This window comes from Lissotriton vulgaris, chromosome 11, assembly GCF_964263255.1.
Source record: "Lissotriton vulgaris chromosome 11, aLisVul1.2, whole genome shotgun sequence".
NCBI classification, from domain to species: domain Eukaryota; kingdom Metazoa; phylum Chordata; class Amphibia; order Caudata; family Salamandridae; genus Lissotriton; species Lissotriton vulgaris.
The window spans coordinates 553844519-553857079 of record NC_141699.1 but is presented as its reverse complement, the minus strand read 5'-3'; the positions used below and the strand labels follow the sequence as shown (position 1 = coordinate 553857079).

Here is a 12561-nt window from a genome sequence, read left to right as displayed (position 1 = left end):
TGTGAAGAATTTTGAAATTTCATTGTGCTCCTTGCCCTTTATTGTTGACTTTTTTCAATCATTAAAAGGTTTCTGTATGCTTGTGGATGCCACATTCGAACTGTTCCCATGGGTTCAGGTGTCTGTTAATGTTTGACTTGGCATTTTTCTTTCAAACAGCCGTGGATTTCAGAGTACCACTTAATCTTTTGATACTACACTGAACAGTTGGACTTTTTCTGGGTTATAGAGAGAAGACTTCAAGCATGACAGCTTCTTCCAACACCATGTTTTGTTGAAGGCAGCCCGCAATACCTTGCAGTTGATCAGAACAAAGCTGTTGGTTACTGTTTGGAGACTCTGGCCAGGTGATCAGTAACCAAAGGGCCCAATCTGAAATTTCCAGATCAAAAAATATAGTGTTAATATTCCGATTATCCATCGTTTCAAGCAGTTAATTTATTTAATCTGGCACACCCACTTTTGCAATATTAAAAGATAAATGCAATGACTCCCAAAGTTGATGTAGCATGTTTTGGAATTGGCGCCCTGGCTCTGTGGCATCCGCACCCGTGTCCAGGCCTTCTGCCTTAAAGCATGCAGGGTTTTCATTACTTAGGCATTTTTTGCAGGAAGAGACCTCCCCTCCCACCCCCTTTTTAGGGCTCGCCTGCTGATGCGCTTCTGCGCATCGCTGGCGAAGCTCTATTACGGCTTATCCAGTTTTGAACCACCACTGGCGATTCCACTGGCGATTTCTTCAAGTGCATGTGCTTTTTAGGTCATTGCGCAAGCGCAAGCCCTAAAAAGCGCGTGCACAATGCCACCAGCCGCCTGCCTGCCTGCCTCACATTACCAGATCAAAGGCAGCCCAGCCCCCCTCCCACAAGCTTCTCAGGGTGTGCACTGCCTCAGGCCTGCATTTCTTTAGGGCTCGCCTGCTGATGCGCTTCTGCGCATCGCTGGCGAAGCTCTATTACGGCTTATCCAGTTTTGAACCACCACTGGCGATTCCACTGGCGATTTCTTCAAGTGCATGTGCTTTTTAGGTCATTGCGCAAGCGCAAGCCCTAAAAAGCGCGTGCACAATGCCACCAGCCGCCTGCCTGCCTGCCTCACATTACCAGATCAAAGGCAGCCCAGCCCCCCTCCCACAAGCTTCTCAGGGTGTGCACTGCCTCAGGCCTGCATTTCTCCTCCCCTCGGGCAAACAGATAGCCGCAATAACACCCTCCCTGCTCAGCTTTTTTCTCAATTTCTCCCCATCTACACTTCCCATTAGGAGCCCTTCCTCCCCCCAGATAATCTATCTCCATAAGAGATAAGCAGCTCTTCCACCATCTCAAACCCGTATTAGTGCTCCTCACTATGCATGTTTTTACTTAGAAAATCAGCACAATGCAGCAGTGTGACATCAAGCCAGGTTCATCGACATCACTGCAAAAGTAAAGTTTTTATTCCCCATTTCCTCTTCAAGAAAGTGACTGCGCATCAGCCTCTACGGATCAGAAAGCGGAGCCCCTCCACTGACCGGGCTGCGAGTCAAAAGGCCATGTTTCACAAATTATGGTTTTCGTGGTCTTATTCTGGAGTAGCCCTGTTGGCAAGAGAGGAAAGAGCAAGGCTCTGACAGTCAGTCCTCCTCTGCTTCATAGTATGCCGCGCCACTATAGTAAGTTGAACAAGGGATATTATTTGACAGAAAGAGGCAACCTGCATCTATTCACGGAAATACATTGAGCAGTCTACATTTTTATTTTTTAAAGCTACATACAATGCACCATAACTATTCTAGGTCTACAAATGGAAATACATAACAAGCAATATATTTATTTATTTTTTAAGAGGTGCATACTTAAAATGATTACAAAAATTAAACATCAACTAGTAATTAAAAAACCTAGCAATTAAGATATGCCACGTCAAATAATAACTTTTGTCGCCAATTAATTATCAGTGTCTGGAATGGATATGGTCACACCCTCACTCACCCTCAACCCCTCACCCTCACTCACCCTCAACCCCTCACCCACACCCTCACTCACCCTCAACACCTCACCCTCAACCCCTCCCTCACGCTCACCCACCCTCACCCACCCTCACTCACCCTCAACACCTCACCCTCAACCCCTCACCCTCACTCACCCTCAACCCCTCACCCTCACTCACCCTCAACCCCTCACCCTCACTCACCCTCAACCCCTCACCCTCACTCACCCTCAACCCCTCACCCTCAACACCTCACTCACCCTCACGCTCACCCTCACGGTCACCCACCCTCACCCTCACTCACCCTCAACACCTCACCCTCACTCACCCTCAACCCCTCACCCTCACTCACCCCTCACCCTTAACCCCTCACTCACCCTCACTCTCACTCATCCTCTATCACCCTCAACCCCTCACCCTCACTCACCCTCAACCCCTCACCCTCACTCACCCTCAACCCCTCACCCTCACTCACCCTCAGCCCCTCACTCACCCTCAACCCCTCACCCTCACTCACCCTCACTCACCCTCAACCCCTCACCCTCACTCACCCTCACCCACCCTCACTCACCCTCAACACCTTACCCTCACTCACCCTCACTCACCCTCAACACCTCACCCTCACTCACCGTCAACCCCTCACCCTCACTCACCCTCACTCACCCTCACTCACCCTCAACCCCTCACCCTCAACCCCTCACCCTCACTCACCCTCACCCTCACTCACCCTCACTCACCCTCAACCCCTCACCCTCACTCACCCTCAACCCCTCACCCTCACTCACCCTCAACACCTCACCCTCACTCACCCTCAAACTCAACATACATACATACATACATACATACCCTCACTCACCCTCACTCACCCTCAACCACTCACCCTCACTCACCCTCAACCCCTCACCCTCACTCACCCTCAACACCTCACCCTCACCCTCACTCACCCTCACCCTCACTCACCCGCACTCACCCTCACCCTCACTCACCCTCACCCTCACTCACCCTCAACCACTCACCCTCACTCACCCTCACCCTCACTCACCCTCACCCTCACTCACCCTCACCCTCACTCACCCTCACCCTCACTCACCCTCAACCCCTCACCCTCACTCACCCTCAACCCCTCACCCTCACTCACCCTCAACCTCACTCACCCTCAACCCCTCACTCACCCTCACTCTCACTCATCCTCACTCACCCTCAACCCCTCACCCTCCCTCACCCTCACCCACCCTCAACCCCTCACCCTAACTCACCCTCACCCTCACTCACCCTCAACCCCTCACCCTCACTCACCCTCACTCACCCTCAACCCCTCACCCTCACTCACCCTCAACCCCTCACCCTTACCCTCACTCACACTCACCCTCACCCTCACTCACCCTCACTCACCCTCACCCTCACTCACCCTCACCCTCACTCACCCTCACTCACCCTCAACCTCACTCACCCACCCTCAACCCCTCATCCTCACTCACCCTCACCCTCACTCACCCTCAACCCCTCACCCTCACTCACCCTCAACCCCTCACCCTCACTCACCCTCACTCAACCTCAACCCCAATACCTCACCCTCACTCACCCTCACCCTCACCCAACCTCAACCCCTCACCCTCAATACCTCACCCTCACTCACCCTCACCCTCACTCACCCTCAACCCCTCACCCTCAACCCCTCACCCACACCATCACTCACCCTCACTCACCCTCACTCGCCCTCACACGCCCTCACTCACCCTCACTCACCCTCACCCTCACTCACCCTCACCCTCACTCACCCTCAACCTCACTCACCCTCACCCACCCTCAACCCCTCATCCTCACTCACCCTCACCCTCACTCACCCTCAACCCCTCACCCTCACTCACCCTCAACCCCTCACCCTCACCCTCACTCACCCTCACCCTCACTCACCCTCAACCCCTCACCCTCAATCCCTCATCCTCAATCCCTCACCCTCAGTCACCCTCACCCTCACCCTCACTCACCCTCAACCCCCTCACCCTCACTCACCCTCAACCCCTCACCCACACCATCACTCACCCTCACTCACCCTCACTCACCCTCACTCACCCTCACTCACCCTCAACACCTCACCCTCACTCACCCTCAACACCTCACCCTCACTCACCCTCAATGCCTCACCCTCACTCACCCTCAACACCTCACCCTCAACCCCTCACTCACCCTCACTTCTAACTCACCCTCACTCACCCTCAACACCTCACCCTCACCCTCACTCACCCTCACCCACCCTCAACCCCTCACCCTAACTCACCCTCACCCTCACTCACCCTCAACCCCTCACCCTCAACCCCTCACCCTCACTCACCCTCAACCCCTCATCCTCACCCCTCACTCCCCTCACCCTCACTCACCCTCAACCTCACTCACCCTCACCCACCCTCAACCCCTCATCCTCACTCACCCTCACCCTCACTCACCCTCACTCACCCTCAACCCCTCACCCTCACTCACCCTCAACCCCTCACCCTCACTCACCCTCAACCCCTCATCCTCACCCTCACTCACATTCACCCTCACCCTCACTCACCCTCACCCTCACTCACCCTCACCCTCACTCACCCTCACTCACATCACCCTCACCCTCACTCACCCTCACTCACCCTCACCCTCACCCTCACCCTCACTCACCCTCACTCACCCTCACTCACCCTCACTCACCCTCACTCACCCTCACCCTCACTCACCCTCACTCACCCTCACCCACCCTCAACCCCTCATCCTCACTCACCCTCATCCTCACTCACCCTCAACCCCTCACCCTCACTCACCCTCACTCACCCTCAACACCTCACCCTCACTCACCCTCACCCTCACTCACCCTCAACCCCTCACCCTCAATCACTCACCCTAACTCACCCTAACTCACCCTCACTCACCCTCAACCCCTCACCCTCACTCACCCTCAACCCCTCACCCTCACCATCACTCACCCTCACTCACCCTCACTCACCCTCACTCACCCTCACTCACCCTCACCCTCTCTCACCCTCAACACCTCACCCTCACTCACCCTCACTCACCCTCACCCTCTCTCACCCTCAACCCCTCACCCTCAACCCCTCACCCTCAACCCCTCACCCTCAACCCCTCACCCTCAACCCCTCACCCTCAACCCCTCACTCACCCTCACTCACCCTCAACCCCTCAGCCTCACCCTCACCCTCACTCACCCTCAACACCTCACCCTCACTCACCCTCACTCACCCTCAACACCTCACCCTCACTCACCCTCACTCACTCTCAACCCCTCACTCACCCTCAACACCTCACCCTCACTCAACCCCCTCACCCTCAACCCCTCACCCTCCCTCACCCTCAACCCCTCACCCTCCCTCACCCTCAACCCCTCACCCTCGACCCCTCCCCCTCAACCCCTCACCCTCACTCAGCCTCACTCACCCTCAACACCTCACCCTCAACCCCTCACCCTCACTCAGCCTCACTCACCCTCAACACCTCACCCTCACTCACCCTCAACACCTCACCCTCAACCCCTCACCCTCACCCTCACTCACCCTCACAACACATATTGTGTTACAATAGGTGTCACATTTGCAAAAGATAAAACTATTGGCATTGTAAATAACAAAGCTATTAATTCGCTATTTTCAAAACAAGCACATAAATAAAAAATGTGTCCTTTACAATACCAATAGCTCAAACTTTCCTAATGCAAGACCTATTGCATTGCTGTGCTTCTCTCCCCTGCTGCACTCTCCTGCTCTCTAGAGATGTGGCCTAACGACAAGAGCTGCCATCTAAGTCACGTAAATACAAAATATGTTGCATTCCAAATGCTATAGGTGTCACATTCGCAAAAGTTATAACTATTGGCATTGTAAATGACAAAGCCATCAATTTAGCAATTTTAAAAACCAACAAATAAATAACATATGTCATTTACAATACCAATAACTCCAACTTTTCTAATGCGAGACCTATTGCATTTCCAATGCTTGTTTTGTTTGTTTGGATGCGCCAATAGCAAGTTTGGTTTGAAGACTATTTTACTGGGAACCCACGGCAGTAGCGACGACTGAACTGACTAAATTCATTGCAATCTGCTTTGTGTGTGGGTTGGGGGGGGGGGGGGGGGCGTTATTGGTCCGTATTTCTGCGATTCAAATCTCTCCTATATGTCAGTCACCTAGGGACCCGGGGTTGAATGTGCTCTAATAGCCTAAAGGATGTTGGGATTTTTGCTCTCAATTTATGTTAGTCGTGTTTTTTTGCGTCCTTGCTCTTCAGAAGTTTTTTATGGATTGATAATTTCAGGCCTGCTGTGTGTTTTTTTTGTAGTTTTTATTTGAGGTCAATTTCTTTGTAAGGCCTTGTTTGTCATTCACAGAAGCTTCATGTCTTGTAACAAAGGTTTAATGGCAGGTCTGACTTGCATGTAAGTCATGCTGATGTAGGGTTAAAAAGCAATAGAAGTTGCAAGCGGAGGGAACAGTTCACTTAGCTCAGCTGAGTGCACAGAAGAAGCATGCTTTGCTCTTCTTGGTGTTTCTTCCTGCTTTCCAGGTCTTAGCACGCTAATATAAACTGTATCTGTGATCACGTTTGAGTAAACTGGTTACTACTCTGGGACCAGTTGCCACTGTATTTTCCACCAGTATTAGTGTGATCATCCTCAGTCCTCCACCTATGTTCCTCTTCCTTTGGTGCGTGTCCAATTAGGGACTTTCTGACTCCTGGTGACCCATTCCAACATTTCCAGGTATTTGTGTTGAATGGACACACAGCAACCCTGTCAATCGGACCTAGATGTTAAATCATAAAAGCAAAGCCTGTTGCAATAGTGAGGGAAGAGTGGGATGACAGGTAAGAGGATGTTCTTGTGCCCTCTGATACCATCCTTTTCATCCCCTACTTATTCTGCATCTTTGCTTTGTATAGGAATGTACATATGGAATTCGCCCTAACCCTGAACTGTGCCTTTTTTTAATTTTTTTAAAGGAAATCAACCTGCATCCCTTCTGGGGCCTCCACCAAGCTATATGAATTCGTCCATGGGCCAAGACATGTCTCAGAATACAATGCACATGCAGGTATGTCTGATTGTTACTTCTTGATGAACTTTTCTTGCAGTTTGGCTAATGAGTCTGTGTGTTGGTTCCTGATCACAGGGGAAGGGGTAGGTGCACAGTTTAATTAGCTGTGTGGAACTTTGTCGTTTTGTTGGCAATCTTTCATTTTAAGTGAAAGACAATGTTTGATAGATATATATTAACATATTGCAGCCCTGGCCCAACTAGGAGCTTCTGGATGGTGAAGCATGACACCCATTTGGGTGTTTGAGAGCTCTTATTTTTAAACAATTAAACCCCCCCTTCCGCCCACCACGAATTTGCTTGCTTAGACCCCTCCGACCTGTTGCCTTTTCTGTTTCCTTTTCAGGTTCTACGTGTATACATGTACAGTTAGTGAGCTTGTATGCTGGACCTAGACGCGCTCCCAGCCCACCCCCCCTGTAATTGTGTTCTGAGTTTTGTCAATGTAGCCTTGCTTATGAGTCCCATGTCATAACGTTTAGACTCTGAGTTTGGGGTTACTTTTTATCCTGTACTTAAATGGGCATCACTCTCCCCGTTAGTATACAGGAAATATGCTCCCCCTCCTGCCTTCTCAATAATGGTACTTCTGTAATTCCTGTTGAACTCAAGCACCTTCCATCTGGAAAGAATGGTTTATTGTAAGGAAAGGTGTTGCAGTGGAGCCACCTCTCCCTTTTCCTTTGTACTTTGCTGGAAAGAAGGATCTGTGGTACGGTCCTCCCATTCTTTTTGGTGGAGGAACATTCCGGCAAATTCTGACCCTTCTCCTACCTCCACTACTGGCCCTTCTCGCCAAATCTCCATGTTTTTATCTGCATTCTCATGTTTCCGTGCTGTGGTGAATATTCCCTTTCCGTGAAACCTGCCTCTTCTGGCACAAGAAGTCTGATGAAAAATAAAGGTAGCTATTCTGTTTGGACATGCAGCAACTTGGTGTTCTCTGTTGATGGTGATCTCCTATCCTCCCAAAAGATTTTCCTCCTCCCAACCACAGAGGTCTTTGTCTCGTACACTTCTCCATCTGGAGCTTGGTTCTCTGGATATTCTACATTTACCTCCTCCTATTTAGAAACCTACATTCTAAGGATTAGGTTAATGGTGAGCTTCCTTTAATTTTTCTACTAATATAATAATAATAAATTGCATTAGTCAATAGTACATCTGATTAGGAGTGGTTAATGTAATTGCCTGCTACTAAACATAATTTGCTTCAAAACATAGCAATTAGGTTTGATCTTACAGGTCTCATCAAAACTGTAGAATTTGCCACACAATAGCACACTTTTGCAGCCCCTCCTTTCGCTGAGACTGTTCGCAATCTGTGAGTGCTTGTTTTGAACTTTGCCAGTAGTGCATTGAAAATAGCAAACAAAATTGGGAGCAGTGAGGATCATGGTCTGATCATTCACGTGCCATCAATCCTCTGACTAATTCTCATTTTGTTTTCCTGGTGCACGACGATTTAATGAAAATAGTATCGCAGTAAACTAAGTAAATTCATGAATTAAAGTGCCTGCATTCGGTCTTCACTGCTCACCTGACCTAACAGTTACTGTGCATTGAGAAGACACCAGCTAAAGATATCTTAGATATTCAAGACAATTAATAGCTTCACACACAAAACCTATTTCGTTATAAAAACGTAGTTTGGGTGTACCTCATCTGATCTGGAGAGGTCTACTAATGAATTAGTCTAGAGTCTATATGTTCTACTGATCCACCCGAAAAGTGGAATGGAATCTGTTGTGGCTCCCGCAGGTACTTGTCTTTTCAATTGCAGCTTCATCCATGTGTGCCCACCACCTCAGAGTAGAGGTAAATAATATATTTAGATATATTTATTTTGTATATGTTTCACTTTAAAGCCATCTACAAACCACAAGCTGTTAACCCTGCCTACCCAGAGAACATCACCTTGGTCGTACTGACATTCATAACAAGTTTAACAGCTATTTATTGGTTATGAAACCAGCAATTCTCATTTAATTTGTGAATGTCCTAGGTCATGTGTTTAGCACACTGTGGCCTCCCGGCTCGTCTTTAAATATTGCACTGTTGATGGATATTACGTTGAAAGCATGCCGTTCTGAGCATGCATCTTGGATGGCTCCGGTGTACCCAAGAACCATGCTGAGGTTGGTGAGAGGGGGGATGCTGTCACATGTAGACTTTTACATTGTTGTAAAAAATGTTGCCACCCAAAAGTATATAAAGGCCCTACACTTAAGCTACAAGAAGACGTAATATAAAGCGATTCCACTCCTCCAAAAGTCAGGCTTTTTTGTTTACCTGCTTGATGAAGACTTGTCACGCAGTTGGAGATACTGGGTTCCTCTGGTGTGAAATTATATGGGAGTGGGGATGCTTCTTGAAAATCTTCCATATGTAATCAGTCACTAACCTCCAGTGAGATTGTTTACACTATTCTCTTTGCTTTCCCTTAAATTTATTTTGGATTGATTGCACCTTTGTATGATTTTAAGAAACAGAATGTAAATGCAAGGACACTGAGCCAGAACAACAGAAAAATGGGACCACAATTACTGCTGACTTACAGTGCAACTCACTCGCATTTGGAAAATTCGTATTTCTTGCTCCCATGAAAAGGATCTTTGAGACAAGACATTGTCATCTTTCATGACAGAAAAAACTGTTACTTTTCATAATTATGTATTACATGTTTTTTGTCTTGGTTCTCTGCACCTTAGCAGCATTCCTTTGCCTTCTAGAAAATATCTATCCCCCAGGAGGTGATCTCTATCAAGATACATGTCCTCCAATTATTGCATACTCAGAAGATTTTTTACTACTAGAAGAGACTGGACCACTGAGTTGTAGTAGAATTTATGGTCATCTACATCTCAACAATTAGTCAAGTATTACATCAGAAGGATAATCACACCTAAGGCCCCAACCTTTCTCTAGCAGCAACTCAAGCCACTGTGAGGTGATGAGAGAACTGAAGCATAGGGAGGCAAAATGATTGTGCTGAGGATCAGGCAATGTGGTGAGGGGCACACACTGGGGGGCACAAATGATTGGACTAAATTGGTCAGGCCTGCCCATGACGGACACATCCTGCCTAGATCTGAAATAGGCAATCTGTCTTCCAACCTTTTCATTTCTAATTTTCTTTCTCTGTTTTAGAAAATATGATTTTGAGAAAGTGCGAATGTAAGACGAGAAAGCTATATACAGAGTAACTCTGGCCTGTGCTGACAGTTTGGACAGGGCTGATGGTGCATTTGGACTGCTGGTATATGGGGCCACTCAGTCACAGGGCCGTAAAGTTGCAGGACTTCAGCCTTTTGTGGTGTCCAATTGTTGGTGATGGCAGAGAGGTAACTGTAAACACACCGACTCGTATGGTTGCTGGTGAAAGAAATTTGATTGTGCCAATTACCATGGCCGCCCAGGCCACACAGGATGGAGGGGGTGGGGACACTGCAGCACCAACCTCTGGAGTAGCAAGGTCAGCACAGCACAGGATAAGAGATGTGGGGGAGTTGTGTTTAAAAAAAAAAATTTTAAAAAATAAATTGTAACCTATTTTATTCGTCAAAAAACACGTAGAGCAGAGCTCTGTAACCCAGAGACTTCCGTAACATCTTATACGTTACCATGGCTTTGAAATGTTTCTCATATAGAATTGAATAGGCAATATTGAAGGGACTTTCAAATTAAACAAAACCAACAACCCCCCCCAACCCGACCGCACTGCCAACCAAGCAAAGTCAAATAATACAGTCAGAGCATCAATCCTACGCTCACTACAATACCAAGCAAAAAGGGCTCTATTCCACCTTATGAATATACATTCAAATAATGGGAAAACACGTAATAACCCCCACCACACAAAAAGAAAGAGTGGGGGAGAAGATCAAAGCCAGCCCAAGCCACGTGCCGGGACAGTCTCCAGATCAAATCCCCGGTAGTCCGCCCAGCGCTTCCAGATCTTATAGTGCTTACGGGAACACCCCCTCGCTATAAAGATGGGAGCCTCCAAACCCATACCAAAATCCAGACCGGTCTTCCAAACCTAGACCGATGGCGCAACTGTCGCCTTCCAGGCTCAACCAATGTCACGCTTGGCAACGGTAAAGCCCAGGAGCATAAGGTGACGCTTGTAGACATTACCCCCATATCGTCCATAACATTTAGGAAAATCAGCTTAGGTGAGTGATGGAGGTCCCAACCCAAAACCTCTGATAGGCATGCCCTCACATCACATGTCATCACTCCTCACCAAAGCAGCACCAGCGCGGAACAGTCCCATATGGTATGAAGTAGAGTGCCCTCTTCCTACATGCAGCGTAGGTACACCGGGGAAGCAACCAAGCCCCTCCCTGTACAGCCTGACCCTATTGAAATATACTCTGGAGGTATTTAAACAGGATAAGCCAAAGGCTCATGGCAATGGCCGCCCCACGAGGGGAGACAAGGACCTCCACCCAGTCCTCCTCCTCAAGCTGGCCCACATCACTCTCCTACGCCTCACGAAGACGCTGCAGGGATGGGGAGCTATGTATAACAAGGGATTGACCCTTTTTTGAGATCTTATGGTCCCTCAAATCGCCCATGAAAGCTTTTGCTCCACCGGGCTGAAGTCTGCCAGCTCCTCCAGTCCCTCCAAAATTTGGTGCGTGGCATACTAAAGTGTCTCTGCAGATCTTGAAACAATTTCAACACGGGCCCCCGCATAACATCACCCAAGGTAGAGATCCCAATCGCGTCCCAACCACAAAAACCAGGCAAGGCCGCCAACTGCGGCAGGCGTCCATTCTGCCACAACTGGGTCTCCCGGGTCAAACGTTTCCACCAACCCATCCTCCGCAAGGCCTGTCTCCAGATCCGAAAAATTAGCTGTGTGGCGACCGGCAAGGAGAGCCGAGGGGTGCGGAATATAGGAGTGTGTGCAGCGAGTGATCACACATGAGCCGCCTCTCCACTGCATACGCCGGATCCAACCTATCGCCTATACCAGCATTCATTAAGAACCAAAAGGTGCGAAGTCATATAGTACGAGAGAATTTCGGAGGTCGCAAGCCCTCCACAATATGTGGATTGGAAACCATTACGAAGAGCCACCCCACCACCCCATAAAAACTGACCCAAGGCTGCATGGACCTGGCGGAACCATCCTGGGGAGATAGGAAATGTATGATTTTGTAGCTAATATAAGAGACGCAGGAGAGAGACCATCTTAAAAATGGCAGAGCGACCATATATAGATCGAGGCATATGGGACCACGTTTTAATATCCTCACGTACCTTGTTCCACACCAGCACTAGATTTTTGTCCCATGCAGTCGGCTGCGAATCCGCGAGGAACGCACCCAGATATTTCATCCCACCGTGTACCACCCGTACTGCAGAGGCCCAGTTGCCAAGATCACCCCCTCCGCCCAGAACCCAAAGGGAAGATTTCCGGTCATTCATATAAAGGCCAGAGGCCTTGCCGAACACCTGCATGATGCGCAACAACCTCAGGCCAGTCCTGTTCAAATCA

General features: G+C 48.9%; 1 protein-coding gene across 2 annotated transcripts in view; it reads left to right on the top strand.

Annotated features, from left to right (window-relative positions):
* Positions 1-12561, top strand: part of CCAR2 (cell cycle and apoptosis regulator 2) — a 405097-nt gene that overhangs the window by 64273 nt on the left and 328263 nt on the right. For both annotated transcript variants that reach the window (XM_086943621.1, XM_086943620.1), the window contains exon 3: positions 6955-7046. In XM_086943621.1, coding sequence (XP_086799747.1) covers positions 6955-7046 — 92 coding nt within the window. The remainder of the gene's footprint in view (positions 1-6954; positions 7047-12561) is intronic.